Source organism: Fukomys damarensis, unplaced genomic scaffold (assembly GCF_012274545.1).
Source record: "Fukomys damarensis isolate Sample0158 unplaced genomic scaffold, DMR_v1.0_HiC HiC_scaffold_25, whole genome shotgun sequence".
NCBI lineage: Eukaryota > Metazoa > Chordata > Mammalia > Rodentia > Bathyergidae > Fukomys > Fukomys damarensis.
In genome coordinates this window covers 25,980,357-25,997,689 of record NW_022900937.1, presented here as the reverse complement: position 1 = coordinate 25,997,689, position 17,333 = coordinate 25,980,357, and the positions used below count along the sequence as shown (strand labels likewise).

The following is a 17,333-nucleotide window of genomic DNA, read 5'->3' as shown; positions in this document are numbered from 1 at the left end:
AATAGTTTCCCTGGTGTGAATATTCTGCAACAATGCATAAGATTCTAATAAGATTACTGACATTTAGAAATGGGAGGAAAGGAGCTAAAGGTGTAGGGAAGGTGTGATACGTAGGGGAAGAACAAAAAGGGAAAAGAAAAAAATGTGAGAGAATGAAAAGATGAAAATAAAGTGTTTGTAGATGGAGAGGGGAGGAGGGGGTGAAGGGAGGGCAAAGGTAAGGGGAAAAAATGAGAATCAAGACTTGCCATGTAAAGGTACATGATCCCAACAATGAATGTAACTGTACTGTATCCCTAAATGTACCAATAAACTCAATAAAAAAAAAATACTGTAGTGCTATGTTGTTATACATTACAGTACTACATGGTAAAAGTTATGCAAATAAAAGCAAAGTGATGACTTGATGAAGTTGTAGCTTCCTTTGACCATTTCTGTGTTCTGAGTATTGTAATATCCATACTATATGTATAATTCTTCTTTTAGTAACCAATGCAGCTTAGCAACCAATACAGCTAGTGACCTTGAACGCAATTCAGTCATTAAATGTGTAATGTCTGTACCATCAAACCATCTTTTCTGATTTCAAATATCCTCCAGCAGCCTGGCTCACTGATAGCTCTGTCTTGAATAGCCAGCACTGATCACTTGGGGAAGACACAGGATGTCAGTTTGAGGCTGTCAGTGTGACAGGACAGCATTTCACGTTGCTCCTGGTGTGTGCTTTGCCCCTGGTCTTCTCAGCATCTTCTCAGGTGAGGTGACTTGCTCCAGGGATGGGATATGCTTTGGTAGCAGGAAGTGTCAGGGAGTTCATTTCTGCCTTTTGAGTTTTAGATGCCTAATCTGCCTTAGGGCACAGAAGAGAGTTGGCATAGACCTTATTATGTAAAGGTGGAAGCATTTCCTACATAGAAAAGTGATTCCTCCTAAGAACCCTATGGGCCCTAACACTGTTAAAAGAATCAGCTAGATATGGTGGCACAGGCCTATAATCCCAGCACTTAGGAAGCTGAGGCAGGAGGATCATTGTGAGTTTGAGGCCAGCCTGGGCTACATAGTGAGTTCAGGGCCAGCCTGAACTATGTAGCAAGACCCTGTCTCAAAAAAAAAAAAAAAAAAAAAGAATTAGATTGAAGTCTATCCTCTCAAGAGGGAGGCTATCAATCATTAGGGAGGCAGCAAGTAGGAAGGCAAACGGGTAGGCAGGAGCAGTCTTCTTGATGTCCTCACACACAGAGGTGGAGTCTTGCTAGGCCTGCATGTTCTCCCTGTGGGTCTTCATGGAGTACAGGTCTCTTGTCATGGTTGGCCTCTGACTCTGACAATGTCCTAAGGTCAAGGTCATGCTAGTGGGGTTTAGTGACTACCCTTGCCATTGTCATTGGGAAAGGCCCTAGTATGTTTTTAGAGCAGGGCAGACTGTTCCCCCAAGAGGGTTCATCCTAATGGCCTTGTCCTTCTTGGCCCTGGCATCCTGAGCTGGCTGGCCACATGGTCTTCGAAGGCTGAGCTGACTCCCTAGCGTGCAGTCTCTTTGCTATTTCAACTTCATGGTCTTGAGTCATGGTCTTGAAGAGTGTTCTACTTTTTAACTCCCAGTTTCCAGCCGTGTTTGTTCATTCTGACAGGACTGACAGGTGTCTCACTTGAACTGGGCAAGAAAGGCAGGAGGAGAGAGATGGGAGGGACTGGTCAGCAGGTCCAGAGCAAGGAGGCTGGTTGTGAAGGGACACCTGCTAGAAACCAAGGTGTAGCCTGAGGCACACTCAGCAGCCTCTTCAGGTCTCTGTTGGGAGTTGCTGCCATTCTGCCCAAGAGCTCTAAGTTAGATTTCCTTAATTAGCAGAAATGAAAAAACAAGAAATGCTTTCAAGGGTCAAATCCTTAGGTAAAAATAATATTCACTTTCATTTTAATAGTTAAGTAATTCCAATAATTTGTCTAAAATCAGTGGTCTGCCTGTGTGGTGGACACAGTGAGATGAGAGAGGCTGAGGAAGTTGTGGGTGATCTGCTGAGCATGGCCACTTGGGAATTATTATTATTACTGTTATTAGTGGTTCTGAGGTTGGAGCCTGGGGCCTCGAGCTTGCTAGTAATACTGTACTATTGAGTCAGACCCCGATCCCTCCCTCTAAACTTTTTTTTTTTTCTTGGTACCAGGAATCGAACTCAGAACCTTGTACTTGCGAGGCAGGTGCGGTGCCACTGAGCTAAATCCCCAGCCCTCCTCTAAACTTTTAAAGTTTTTATTTGATGCCATTAATTACAAACTCCTTTTGTGGCTTTTGAAATTTCAAATGCCCTTTATGTAGGTGAGGATTTCAACTGAAGTTTTTCTCTTTATAAATTAAAAATTTTTTGACTTGTATAAAACCATGTAAAATTTACCACCTAAACCACTTTTTTTTGCAGTTATTTTTTTTATTGAGTTTATTGGTACAATCTAGGTATACAATACAGTTACATTCATCATTGGGATTCTGTACCTTTACATAATAGGTCTTGATTCTCATTTTTCCCCCTTGTCCCTGCCCTCCCTTCACCCCCTTCCTCACCTCCCCATTTACAAACAGTAAATTTTTCAGTTTGTCATATTTTTTTCCTCTCCCTTATTACCTTTCCACCACCCTTCCTACTTTCCCTATACCTTTAGCCCTTTACTTCCTATTTCACATTATTAATTATCTCATTAGGATCCTGTGTACTATTATAGTTTTTCGCACCAAAGAAACTATTCGGTATTTCAGTTAAAGAAATCTCTGTATGAACATTAGAAATAGGGAATCCTAAAATAAAACTAAAAAGGAAAGTAAAAGAGAAAAGGCAATGATGTAACATTAAAATAATCCTTAATTCTGGAGATGAAAATGGTCCCCGAACATATTTAAATTGCTTCTTGCTCTTATAGTCTTATCTTATTCTTTTTTTCATTATTTAGAGCCACCTTAAACCAGTTTTAAGTATACAGTTCAGTATTGTTCAGTAACAAATCTCCACAACTTTTTCATCATGGAAAGCTGGTGCTGGATGTCCATCAAACAATTCCCTTTTCCTTTGTTGGGGAAGGAATTGGCAAGTGACACACACATAGAGACGAGCTGAGTGGAAGTAAAAGAAGTTTATTTTGCCAGCAAAGGGTCAGTTGCATTCAAAAAGGCAGTGCCAGTGATCGACCTCCTATTGGGTTGCAGCTCCCTCTTTTGTAGGGTTTTACAGCTTTGATCTCATTCAGGTGGTTACATTTCATTTCCTCAGTCACATCACAGTCACAAGATAGTTAACTTTAAACCCAGACATAACAATTCTTTGCAGTTGGGGAATTTACCTTAAGATTCCTCTAGCTATCTATTCTAGTGCACAGGAAGTGGGTGTTCAAAGTAAGGGATGAGGCCAGATGTCCCACTTCAGGGTCAGTGCCTCCGCTGTGTGTTACTTTTGAACTAAACAAAGCAGATAGCTGGTAGAGACAGCAGAAGTCATTTTACATTTTCCTAACATTTTGTAGGTTTTTAGATTATTTCCAAAAGTTCTCTGTATGGCCTTCCTGTTCCTTTGCACTGTCTGGATCCATCCCGTTTTGTCCACCCATCTGTCATTTGATGACAGCTGACGTGGGGCTGTCCTCCTCACTTTTTGGCTGTTAGGGCTGAGTAGTGGTGCTGTGAACATTCACGGACAGGTTTGTGTGTGAACATCTATTTTCTTTGGATTGTTGGGTCTGTGGGAATATTCCCTTTAACCTTGCAAGGATTCTCAGACTGTGGTCTACGGTGATTGAACTGTTTCATCTTCCCTCCTCCCTAACATTTTCTTTTGTTTTCCTAGTAGGTGTGCAGTGGTGTCTTGGTGTGATTTGGGTTTCGGTTTTCTTGATAACAATGTTGAGCACTTTTCATGTACTTACTGGCTGCTCTTGGGTGAAATGTGTATTTCCAATCTCTTGCCCATTTAAATTTTTTTTTGTACCCGGGATTGATTTTTTTTGAGATAAGGTATCACTGTGCTGTTCAGGCTAGTCTTGAATTTGTAATCCTTCTGCCTCATTCTCCCAAGTAGCTGGGATTATAAGCATGTGCCACCATGACCAGCAGGTTTCCTCTTTTTAAATTAAGTATTTTTAAGTCAAAGAAGAGAAAGAAAACTAAAATGTATTAAGTAAACACAGTTCAGATTTATACTTAGCTATAGTAATGCTAAAATACAGAAGTGATTCCTGCCTTCCAGTACATTGATTTCTTGGCAATTCAAGACTTAGATAATATCAGTAGGAAAAACATAAAATAGGCCAGCAAGGCTATACATGCCTGTAATCCCAGCTATTCAGAAGACTAAGGTAAAAGGAACACAGGTTCAAGGCCGGACTAGATAATTTGGTGAGACTTTGTCTCAAAATAAAGTAATAAAAAGAGCTGAGAGTATAGCTCAGTGTTTCTGGATTCAATCTCCCGTACCACCAAAAAACAAAATAAAACCACACAGACACACAAAATAGTACATAATGTGTTAAATCGAATATCATCTTGATCAAATGTAGTGTGAAAAATTTCATAGGACTGTAAGGAACCTAGATTGAGAGTCACGGATTTAGAGTGCTTATTTATTGTTTTTAATTTAAAATTTTTTTATTAGTACATGTTTTCAGCATGTAATAATCACATTCCTCGTGGGGTTGGTACATGTATGTAACAGCTCTTCATTCTTTTAACATTTCCCTCCTCCCTCTTCTTCCCTCTATGTCTTGGTCCCTTCCCTATTTGCAAGAGATCCAGCGCCCTTGTTTTTTTTTTTTTTAATTTTATCTTTTTATTTGTGAATTTTTGTGAGGTACTTGTAATTCAGTATGTACCAACGTGTGGTGATCACATCAGGATAGTAAGCAGTGCCATCCCTTTAGCCTCTTCTTATATTTGTGTTTCGGGGATTCATGCTCTCCTGGTCACTCTGAGCACAGCATAGGATGTCTCAGCCGACAGATGCCTCCCTGTACTGACAAGAAGCTCGGTGCCTCTCTAATGTTCTGACCGCCCCCCATTTCTACTGACTGCTATTCCATTTTGTTCTGCTACAATAAAGTATCTTGAGAAAGAAGAGCAAATGTTAATTATTTAAAACAGTTTTTGATAGTATTTTCCAGTTTGATCCAGTTAAGCATGTAGTTCATGTGTGTTACCGCGCCTTCTGCCTGTCTTTCCTGCAGGACTGAAGATGGAAGTGTGGTCTTTTGTTATCAGTGCCTTCCCAGTACCCATCTCATAAGTCCAGTGAACATTTGCCTAGTGAGTGAGCAGTAGTCAGCATGGGACAGAGCTCTTGGGGGTGTGGCACAAAATGGACAGTGTCAGGGTGACCACAGCAGGAGGCTATCGGGAGCTGCAGAGCCTGGCAGAGCTCAGCCATGAATGAGCTTCCAAGTTCTGTCTTTCTGACTGAATCCTGAGCAGCATAAACAGAACTTATAAACCAACTAGGAAAGCCTGACCACTGAGCAGCATTTGACGGTGCCATCAAGTTTATGTCCTAACCACCGTGACTCTTGCACCTTGTTTTATAAAGTGTGCTAAAAAATTGGTATTTCTAGCATGGAGTGGATTGCCAGGATGTTTGTTAAGAAGTGTCTTGAAAGTTCTCATTAGGTGGAAGGTTGTACTCCCTCAATTTGTCTTTCAAACAGGATTTGAGATAGCAGCAGTTCAAACTAGTCCCCCCCAGCATAGCAAAAAAGATTCATAGATGATGTTGAAAGATATTATACTTATTTTTATCTTTTTAAACTATCTTAAATTTTTGACATTTCAAAGATGAAAAAAATCCTTAACATAGCATTAAAACAGGAAAAATGGTTCAGTAATGTTATTTTAATTTAAAGCGCTAAAATCAACTGCTTTTGAACATTAGCATTGTCTCTCTAGGATACAGTATTCTAATACAGTCTAACAGTGGTACTGTGTGCTCCCTCATAAGGGGGTCTTGTAGGAGGCAGGACGCCAGCCCTGTTGTATTTATGGGTTAGATCTTACCCTGCTCAGGGAAGCAGGATGTAAATCCTTGAGGTTGTTGTATCAGAAGAAATGGGCCGTGGAAGAGAATCGAAGAACTAGTTTCCTCCAGCTAGAGTCATCTTTAATGGCTCTGTACATAAAGCATGGTTTATTGTAATAAAAAGATTGCAAGGGCTGGGGATTTAGCTCAGCGGTTCGGTGGCCTGCCTTGCAAGCCCAAGGACCCCAGTTCAATCCCCTGCACCAAAAAAAAAAAAAAAGATTGCAAGTGCTAGTTTCTGTGGGATCATCTTTTAAATTGTAGAAGGATCGTCATTAGCTACTGTGATCCCTGTGTGTATGTGATGATAATAAATCTGTGACACATTTAAGTAAATGATTTTCTTCATAAAATTACTAGTTTTGAGTAAATGTCATGCTTGAATTTCACTCCTTCCTCCCTCCTCCTCTTTTCCTTCTGCCTTCCCTCCTCCTCTCACCTCCTCTGCCCCCGCCCTCCTTTTATTCTTTCCTTTTCTTCCAGTACTGGCTGGTACGCTCTACCACTGAGCACCATGCCTGAATTTTTTATATTTTATTTTGAGATAGAGACTTGTTAAGTTGCACAGGCAGGTCTTAAACTTGCCATCCTCCTGCCTCAGCCTCTTGAGTGGCTAGAATACAGGTGTGTGCCACCATGCTCAGCCATGCAGTGCTGGTCCAGATGACCCTGCTTTGTTTCAGAGAGGCTTAGTGAAGCCTAAATGCAGCTACGACCAGGTCTAGCCAGTCTTTGACCATGGTATCTACAACTTTTAGATATTTTGTTCATGAAGAGTTGGGTTCTAAAAGTACACAAACGTGCAGCAAACAAAGGTATGACAAATCTAAATGCTTCAGGCAATATTCCTATATAAAATTATGCCTATGAAGCATGTTTAGTTTATATGTGTAGTTGACAAGTGACTTTGCTTCAGTCTGTTTTCTGAGTTTGTCAAGCAGTCCCCTCAGCTTTTGGAAGTGAAAAGCTTTTCTTACCTTTTCTTTATTGTTTTTGCAGTGTTAGGGATCGAACTCTGGGCCTCTTGCTTGGTAGCCAGATTCTTTACCACTGAGCTGCATCCCCAGTTACTCAAGGAACACAGCCTGTTTCCATAGTGAGTGATATGATTTCACTGAAAACTAATCGTATATGAACAAAGGTGTCCCTTATTTGACCACATGTGTTTGAATTAATATTTCATTTCAAAAGCCATGTTAATGCCTAAATTTTGGTTCAGTTATTAATGGGTTTTTTAGGAAAAGTATAGGTTTGGTGAGAGAGAAGCAAGTAAACTGACTTGTAAAAATTTGTTATACAGGATTATCTGAATCGTCCTTTGTTGCAAAACACGAAGACAGCTTGTTTAAGGATTTATTTCAAGACTACGAAAGATGGGTTCGTCCTGTGGAGCACCTGAATGACAAAATAAAAATCAAGTTTGGCCTTGCCATATCTCAGTTAGTGGATGTGGTAGGTGTGCATATTGTGATCAACTCCATTTCACGACAACTGAGCAAGTCTGTTGTATGCCCAGTACTGTCCCAGGGTGGTGAGACACAGTCCTTGGCTCAAGGGACTCAGCAGGGAGAGAGGGTGACCGTGTCTCAGCTGTGGTGATGTCCTGTGTTAATACGTCATTGCCTAGGACAGCCATGGTTAGCTCACCCGGTAATGAAAATAGGTTTAACAGACTGGAAGATGTTAAGATGTTTTGTAGTGAAGTTTCTCCTTAGATGTGCTAAACATATTATCAAAAGGTTTTAAGAGAAACAGTGTAACAGAGTTGTAGTTCTTGGGACTGAAAGTGTCTCAGCAGGTCACGGGCTCCAAATTACACTTAACACATTTCAGAGATTTTTTTTTTTTTCTGATTGTGGAGATTGAGTCCAGGACCTTACATGTGAGACAGAGTGTCACATGTGACATTCACCAGGGAGAATACGTTCCCTTAAAACTCATTCCTATTGTCAAGGGTCCTTCCTTTTCAAACTAAAAAAAATCACACTGCTTTTTAAAATAGTTTCTTCTTGTTCTGGTCATGTTAATTAGTAATTATCTTCCTGCTAGTTCCATAATAGTAAAAAAGTATTTAGCCACCATATATATTTTTAAATATAACATTTATAAGTGTGCCTTTATTTTCTGATTAAAGAAGGAATGTGTGGTTTTTGTGAGACTTTGGAAAATACAAATAAAATAAAAATTGACATTCTACCATCTAGAGGTGACTAATGTTAACAGTTTGTATTTCTTGCCATATGTTTTTCTTTGTGATAAAATTGGAATTTTTTTTTTTTTTTGAGACAGGTTCTCACTGTCGTTGAGACTGACCTGGAACTCACTATGTAGCCCAGGCTGGTCTCGAACTCAGAGTGATCTTCCTGCCTCAGCCTCCCGAGTGCTGGGATTACAGGCATGTGCCACCATTCCTGGCCAAAAATTGGAATATTTTAGATGTAATTTTGATTGCTAGCTGTTTTTTTTTTTTCATTGCGCTAATGGCCACAGGAAATTCTTTTTGTAACTGATGTATTCTCTGTTATTAGAAGATTGTTTTCTCATTATAAATGACAGCAGTGATGTTGTTACACAACTGTTTGAATTTCTTCTTTCCCTAAGAAGGTCTTAGTAAAGGGCTGGGGCGGCTAGAGCCCTTGCCCAACATGTGTAAGGTCCTGGCTTCAGTTTTTACCATTGGGGGGGGGGAGAGCAGGTAGTGAATCAAAGATTATATGGGTTATTTTGTTTCCATTGATTTCTTTTTTACTAGTACACATTTGTAGTACATAATGATTGCTTTCATTGTGGGGAGTTAGTACATGTACATAACACATCTTATTTTTTTTTCGTCCCTTCCCCACACCTCCTTCAGTGGTTTTGTTGTTGTTGTTTTGTTTTTTAAAAATAGGGTCTCACTATATAGTTCAGGCTGGTGTTGAACTCACTATGTGGTCCAGGCTGGCCTTGAACTTGCAGCAATCCTCCTGCCTCAGCCTCTCTAGTACTAAGACTTCAAAAGTGTATGCCACCATGCCCAGCAATGTATGTGTTTAAAAATTTGTGATACATGTTACCTAATTGCTTCCTGGAAGGTCAGTAGATATACAGGGACTGTGTATTTGGTTGGCCTCTGCTAGATGATATGGGGAAAATTCAAGAATAGGGAAGTGGAAAGGAAGATAAAGTGAGGTTGCTGTCAGAGGTCTTTCTTTTGCCTGAGGTTGTTGCCCAAAGCAGAGTCATGTAGAGCACTGTGTACTAAATCACAGTGCCCTCTGTGAGGGCCTGGGACTCCTGGTCTCCATAGCTGGGATTGTTAAGGAAGGCCAGATAGGGGAGGTGGCACCTGAACTGGCTTTTCAGGCAGCCTAGGGATTGACATGACAGAGAGTTAAATACTTTTAGTACAAAAGAACCATATAATCATGGGTGTAAGTGATCCTGAGCCTTTTGTGGAGCTTTTTAAATCCAGAGGTCCATGTTGGAAGCCCTGCTTCTCAGGAATGGGTTGATTGAATGGCTGAGCAAGTGACAAGTGTCCCTTTCCTGCCATTTGCCCTTTGCCACTGCTGTATGCTGCTTGGTGAGCTCTTCTGGCCCAAGCCGTTTGTTCTTCAAGGTCAGCTTCATTTGTCAGGTGCTTTGGGATGTCTACTTGGATGCCCTGAGAAGCCTGTTCCCTGTTCAGTCTCTTGCACTTGAGTACAGTTCCTGTCACACTGGCTGGAGCTCAGGCTTGGCATCTTCTGAGCAAGGTGCCATTATTTCTGGGTCCCTTCTGGAACTCAGTGCAGTGAATGCACGTAGTCAGCACTGAAGGAGTGTGGTCTGAGGGCACCAGTCATGGCAAAAGCTCTCTGGGAAGACCAACAGGGTAGTCATAACTTGCAGGGACGCTTGGGAGGAAGTTAGAAGACTATGCACAGGAAAGAGCAGGACTTGGCCTCTGAGTGTGGGAGGCGGCCTGAGATCTGGGAGCCTGGGTGATTAGAGTGGAAAAGCAACAGATCTGAAAGATAAAATCATTGTGGGAGTAGAGCAGAGCTGATGATGAGATTGATTACAACTTGAGATGTTCATTTCAAAGATCATTCTGCAGCCTGGGGAAGTCAAGACGAACCCTCAGGTGAGAGATGAGGCCGAGGACGTTAGCTGGGAAGTCCTTGCCAGGGCTGAGAGTAGGAAACCTTGATCAGTTTTTCAAGCTGGTGAGGAAGAATAGGAGCCTATCCCAGAGGAACTCCGAAAGCAGCAGAGGAAAGAGCCCAGCAGAGGAGTGGCCAGGGCTTTTTCTTGAGAACCAAGCTCGGGAAATGTAAGGACAGTGACTGCAAGAGGGGAGGCTGGAGCCAGGGAGTCCGAGGTAAAGCAGGACATTCTCTGACCTGCTTCTAGGTGGCCTCATACTCCTGCCAGTGAACCTTTCCTTGAAGCTTGGTGACTCTCCTTGAACACTCACAGCTCCCTTATTTCCTTGTGTTCTGCTCTTTTTTTTTTTAATCTCCATGTTGGTTTTTTTCAATTAGATTAAAAACTTGTTACCTCTAAAATCTACTATTCTGTGTATTTTAATACTCCATTTGTTTGTGGTTTTCTCCTGGTGTTAGCCTTGTCTGTTCTCCCTCAGTTTCATTTCTGTTGTCTCCACTGTGCTAAGCACATTATAGATATTGGGAGACAGCTGAGATCATGCTACATTTCATCCCCAAGTACTGGGCGAACTTCCACATCTTGGGGCCATTTGCATATATGTGTGTGTGTGTGTGTGTGTGTGTGTATGTATGTGTATATACATATATATATATATGTATATATGCATGCTGCTGTTGCAAACACTAAGTTTTTTTTATAATTTTATATTTGGTTTTTGTAGACAGGGTTGTTACAGTTGAGTGGGCCAAAATCATCTGCAAACACTAAGTTTTGATTGAGTCCTAACCTACAGAGCAAAATGTATGAGTTTCCACATTTTTCTAGAGGAAGGGCTGGTCATTGTCATTAGATTCTCAAAGATGGTTCCCTTCCATACAGTATCATAGATAAAGTGTTTGCCAGAACTTTTCTAACAGCAAATGCCTCTGTTTGGCACTTCTGCCAAATAGCTATGATCTGTTACAGGAGTCAGCGGTTTTTCTGGTAGGCTGTGTCTTTGGGGTAGACCGTAGAGCTTCTGGGGCAGGGTAGACTTAGGAGATTCGAGTGTTAGGATCACTTCTGCCAGGAATTGCTGGTGTGGCTTAAGGCAGAGGGCCTTTACGGGGCTGGTTTCTATATCTGCAGAAGGAAGGGGCCACAGTAGATAAAAGCCCCAGGTCCTCCTTAATCAGGGAGAATTGCTCTTGGGAGCTGCAGCATAGGAGGGATGAATGTATTGTATATTCTAGTGATCATCCTTCCCATTGGGGGACATCTTAGAGCCTCCATTGTCCCCAGGGATGTCTACCTGGTCACTCCTCTCTTACTACAACAGTCACCTGAGTTGTATGCACCCCATCCTCTTTCCCACCCGCCCCTCTCTTCTGTGGGTCTCTGTTAGCATCACCTCCTCTCTAGATCATGGATTTATGCTTGGTGGTTTAGTGAGCGGCTGGTTCAGTTGGCTTCTGAAATTTCAGTAAAGTGACAGGAATGTCACTTTAATTAAGTCTTCAAAATTCTGGAAAGGCATTACAAAGATAACGACAGCAAGAAGGAACAAGTGAGAAGTTCTTCCAGAGACCCCACGTTCTCTAGAAAAACAAGATTTAAAAGCTTTGTGAAGTTGGAACTGAAGGCCACAGCCTCCGTGTTTTCTCTACACAGACCCGCAGGACGTCAGATCCCGCTTTCCTGTGGGTGGGTCCCTGGGGGACAGGATGCTGGGCGCACTGACTCAGACACAGGCTCGTCCGCTTCAGCCGCCTGCAGTCTGTTAGCAGGCTTAGTTTTCCTCTCAGAGTGGAGCACACAAAAATAATGCTGTGCTTGTGTCTTAGGTTCAAGGAAATGAATGTAAAACCTAGAAACACCAATAGTATGTATGCTTTAGGCCCGCTTGTCTGAAATACAGAGTATGTGGAAAGGTGTAATGTGAAACTAGGCTGGAAAAAAGATGCTACTTACCCAGAGAACAAGATTGATGAGCAGAATGTCAGGTCTGTAAGGGTAGGCATGTTTGTATAAAAATGGACAAAAGTTCTTATTTAACAATTTTTCTGTAATTGAAATAATCAACTTTATTTAAATTTTTATTTTCTAGGATGAGAAAAATCAGTTAATGACAACAAATGTCTGGCTGAAGCAGGTGGGTGTACCATTCAGGTGACCCTCAGCTAGGGGCTGGCACCACCTTGATCACAAGGGTGCAGCGTGAAGGGCATCTCTGCAGTCTCTGTGGCTGGGCAGGATGCAGAAAGTAGACAGGGTTCTTGTATTCATTCAGTTGTTTATTTGTGGACTAGGGATTAAACCCAGGGCCTTTGCACTGAGCTATATCCCCAGCCCTTTTTAAATTTCAGTCGGGGTCTCACCAAGTTGCTAAGTTGCCCAGGCTGGGCTCATTCTTGCAGCGCTCCTGCCTCAGCCTCTCAGAGTACTGGGGTTACAGACCTGTGCCACCAGGCCCAGCTTCATTTAGTTTTTTTTTTTTGAGTGGCTATCATGGGCCAGGGATTGTGCTGAGCATTAGGAAAAAATAGTGAACAAGGCAGACAGAAATCCCTGTCTTCAAGGAACTTTATTTTGTGAGGGAGAGTTACCGAGTAAGTTGCATGCACCTTGGTCGCTGGTGAGTTTAGAGCTGGATGGTTGAGAGAGGACAAGGAGTAGAGGCTATACTTACACATGGGATGGTGGGGAAAGATGTCCCTTAGAAGGCACAGGTTGTAGGAGAACACGGAGGAGAGGTAGCAAGCTCTGTGGGTGCTGGGAGGAGCATTGTAGGCAGAGGGGCCTGCAAGCACCAAGGCCCTGAGCCTGGAGGGCAACTTGGCTGCACCTTGGGCAGTAACAAGGCAACAGCATGGCCGAGGTGAGTATTCTGGGGAGGGGTAGAGATGGGGCCGGACATGGAGTCCGGGACTCACGGGCCCGGTGAGAATGTGGCTTTTACTCAGAGTAAGATGGGAACAGGGAGAAGGTAATTGATTGCTTTTATGGACAGGGTTCTTTTTATCTAGAAGTCCTAGTTTGTCTGGGCTACCGTGACATACATCTTCAGTAGCTTTTGGTGCTTCCCCTTGTTCTTTCCTCGTCACCCCTAATTCTCACAGCAGAGCCCAGCACCCTATCTCCAGACTCTTGAAGGATGGTGTGCTTTTCTTGGAGTGCAGCTCTGAACTCGATCACAGCGTTGTTACCGCACGGAGGCTGGATAAGGTGTTTAACTTTGCATGTGCATAGCCCATCCAGCCAGGTCAGGTGACAGGCCAGCTGGAAGAATGTCTCCCTTGATCCTAGAACTTGGGGTTCACATAGTCCTGGCTGTGGTCAGTGGGAGGAGCAGAGGTGCTGAACAGAGCTACCAGGGCACCAGCTCTGTTTGTCACCTGTGTCTTATGAGCCACTGCCCCAGGAGACAGGATGCTGCATTAGTGCCACACCAGAGATGGGGTAGAGACGATTTCATATCCAAACCTTCTGGGTTTGGTAATCAGTCCCATTTTCACTATTTCTGACTACCATTTTGATTGAAATTGAGGCATATTTGTTCATTTTTAAGGAATGGATTGATGTAAAATTGAGATGGAACCCTGATGACTATGGTGGGATAAAGGTTATACGCGTCCCTTCAGACTCTCTCTGGACCCCCGACATTGTTCTGTTTGACAAGTAAGTTCCATTCTAAATACTATGTTTTCAAAAGAAAGCTTGTAGCCGGGTGTGGTGGCACATGCCTGTAATCCCAGCACACGGGAGGCTGAGGCAGGAGGGATCGCTGTGAGTTCGAGATCAGCCAGGGCTACATAGTGAGTTCCAGGGTCAGTCTCAACTACATAGTGAGACCCTGTCTCAAAAAAAAAAAAAAAAAAAAAAGAAAGCTTGTATTACTATTAGGCTTTTAGTAATTTTTCTCCCTTTCAAAAATTGTTTAGTTGTAAAACCAAATAACTTAATCTTACGTGCTTTTGTTTCATAAACCTACAAATAAGTTATATAGATCTTTCTACTTTTTTTTTTAAATATAAAAGTGTTCTGATTTCTAAAATTTGCAAAAGCTTTGGTAGGTACCGAAAGGTAGAAGGAAGAAGGGAGGAAATTGAAGGCAATTGCTGCCATTAGCTTACACGTGCAGTGAACTTTCATGTGCCCAGCGATAGATGACCAGGGCCTGGAGTGCTGTGTGTCATTTGATTCTCACGGTAGCCCATGTGCCAGGCACGACTGCCTCCTTGTTTATAGATAGGCATCCAGTCCCAGGGCTCACACATGGTCAGGCAGGGCTTCACACCATGACTCAGTGACAACCCCATCTGCCCTCTTATGTGCTAGATTACCTATTTGTCAGTCTTCAGATTTGGGGGAAATGGTTGAGTTCATATATTATGCTCAAATACATACTCATCTCTCTAATTTTGTTTACTGTATTGTCATTTGCACTTGCTAAGGAATGTTTGTTGGATTATATAGTTCAGACGGGTCTTGAACTTGCTGTATAGCCCAGGTTGGCCTTGAACTTGCAGTCATCCTCTTGCCTTAGCTCACAAGTGCTGGGATTATAGGTGTGCACCACCACACCTGGCATGCCTTGGTGTGTTTTGAGGATTTTTTTTTTCATTGCTTGGGATTTAACCCAGGGACACTGTACCAGTGAGATACCCAGCCCATTTTAGATTTAACACAGGGCTTGCTAAATTGCCCAGGCTGGCCTCAAACTTGGCATCCTCTTGTCTCAGCCTTCCAAGTACCATGTGCCAATAGGCCTGGTGTTTTCTATTTAATTTGGGAAGAGGGAAAATTTGGGAATTTGTACTTATCCTAAAGCACACTGGCCTATTTACAGAAAAGCACTTGTCATGAGGACAGAGGAGATGCCACACACCAGGGATCTCTTGAGACATTTTGCCTCTGTGTTTCTCAGTGTAGGAGGGGAAGTAGGGCTTGTCGTGCAATTGACACAGCCTCCTGCCTTCCACTTTACTCTTAGTGATTGAAAGCAGTGTTATACTAAACATGGGAGTACCACAGAGTGCTGCCAAAGGCATGTGAATTGGAAGAAAAAGAACAAGACTGAAGAAACCCTGTGTTGGGGATCAGCTTTGTTCTTGGCAGCTGAGTGTAGGTGCTCACTGGTGGGGGAGCCTGAGAGGCTGTGCCATCCTGGGGCCATACCTGCCTCTCGCCAATGTCCACCTGTGCCAATGCCCCCTGTACTAGTGCTCTTTCCCCCTGAGGAGCAAGTGCCAGTACTTGTGCTGCAGGAAGACCAGATTGTGGGGAAGAGGAGCATGGATTCAGGTCCTACCTCTGTGTGTAAATAGCCCAATTCTACTTTGTGTAAAAAGTGAGGTCTTTTCAACCCTAAAGCTGCAGAAAGGGAGATAGAGAAATTTGTCAGTTACAAGCAAATGTGGAAGAACAGTGGCATCAGATATAGAAGAAAGCTGTCCCTGAGCAGGTCCCTCTATTCAGCAGGTATGTTTGACTCTTTCCTGCTTTCCGTTTTGGCTGGCTTTACCTGGGCTTGCAGAGTGCGCACCAGCCTGTCTAACTCCTGCACTGTTCTTGCTCACGTGTGTCTCGCAGTGCAGACGGACGTTTTGAAGGCACCAGTACGAAGACCGTGGTCAGGGCCAATGGCACTGTTGTCTGGACCCAGCCTGCAAACTACAAGAGCTCCTGCACCATAGATGTCACCTTCTTTCCTTTTGATCTCCAGAACTGCTCCATGAAGTTCGGGTCTTGGACCTACGATGGGTCGCAGGTTGATATCATCCTCGAGGACCAGCATGTGGACAGGACGGACTTTTTTGACAATGGAGAATGGGAAATTGTGAGCGCAACAGGGAACAAAGGAAATAGAACCGACAGCTGCTGCTGGTACCCCTATATCACGTTCTCTTTTGTCATCAAGCGGCTGCCTCTCTTCTACACCTTGTTCCTGATCATTCCCTGTATTGGGCTGTCCTTCCTCACTGTGGTTGTCTTCTACCTCCCTTCAGATGAGGGCGAAAAGATTAGCCTTTGCACTTCTGTGCTTGTTTCACTGACTGTCTTCCTCCTGGTCATCGAAGAGATCATCCCCTCCTCTTCCAAAGTGATTCCTCTGATTGGAGAATACCTCGTGTTCACCATGATCTTCGTGACACTGTCCATCATGGTGACTGTCTTTGCTATCAACATTCACCACCGTTCTTCCTCCACACACAGTGCCATGGCGCCCTGGGTGCGCAAGGTGTTCCTGCACCGTCTCCCCAAGCTGCTGTGCATGCGAAGCCATGTGGACAGGTATTGCACCCAAAGAGAGCAGGCCGCAGTGGGCGGTGGGCCCGGGCCGGCCAGAAGTGTGCTGGAGGCTGCGCTGGACTCCATCCGCTACATCACCAGGCACGTGAGGAAGGAGCACGCCGTGCGTGAGGTCTGTGCTGGTCTAGGGGTGCAGGTCTGCTTCAGAGCTGGATAAGTGGGACCCTAGGGCTAGAAATCCTCACGGGAGCTTTCCTAAAGTCTCTTCCCACTGAAACTTCGGAAGTATGCAGTGTCCCCAGGAGCCTCCCCTCCCGTGTCCCCCGGCAACCCCCTGGGTGGCTCTGAGGAAGTCAGTGCATGCTTTGCAAGGATGGTGATCTTGCCGTGATTTAATGTTTTAATTTATCTTTAGTAACTTTTTCTGAACTCCATAGTAATCTACAGGCACAGTGGCATTATCCTTTATCAAAAGTTATTTTATTTTTTAAAGGATGAGCCAAATATTAACTTTATAAATACGTACAGCTAAGATATTTTCTAGAATTCTTTTTGTGGCTCATTTACCAGAGAGTGTTAAGAAAAGGAAAGGAACCAGGTGTCTGTGTGTGTTATGATTTCTACCTCGGCAGGTACACAAGAAGCTTAGTAAAATTATTCTTGATTTGCTTAAAAATAAAAATTTGCTTAAAGCTTTAGTATAGAAAAGTAAGTTTCACTAGCTCCTTATTTAAGGTTATTTAAAATTAAAGAACATAAGTACATTTAACTGAAAATTCTACACTGGTTTTCCTTGAAAATGTGTGAAATTTTAATAATTTTACTGTATTTCCCCTATTTCTTTTATGTAATATTTCTAAATGCTATCACTCTAGTAATATTTTCATAACTGAATTTATGTGGCCTCATTAACATACAAATTCT

At 43.0% G+C, this 17,333-nt stretch overlaps 1 protein-coding gene across 1 annotated transcript in view; it reads left to right on the top strand.

Annotated features, from left to right (window-relative positions):
• The window catches only part of Chrna5 (cholinergic receptor nicotinic alpha 5 subunit), a 33,160-nt gene that overhangs the window by 13,677 nt on the left and 2,150 nt on the right, over positions 1-17,333 (top strand). Inside the window, exons 2-5 of the mRNA XM_010619463.2 lie at positions 7,345-7,496; positions 12,265-12,309; positions 13,726-13,835; positions 15,750-16,581. Coding sequence (XP_010617765.1) covers positions 7,345-7,496; positions 12,265-12,309; positions 13,726-13,835; positions 15,750-16,581 — 1,139 coding nt within the window. The remainder of the gene's footprint in view (positions 1-7,344; positions 7,497-12,264; positions 12,310-13,725; positions 13,836-15,749; positions 16,582-17,333) is intronic.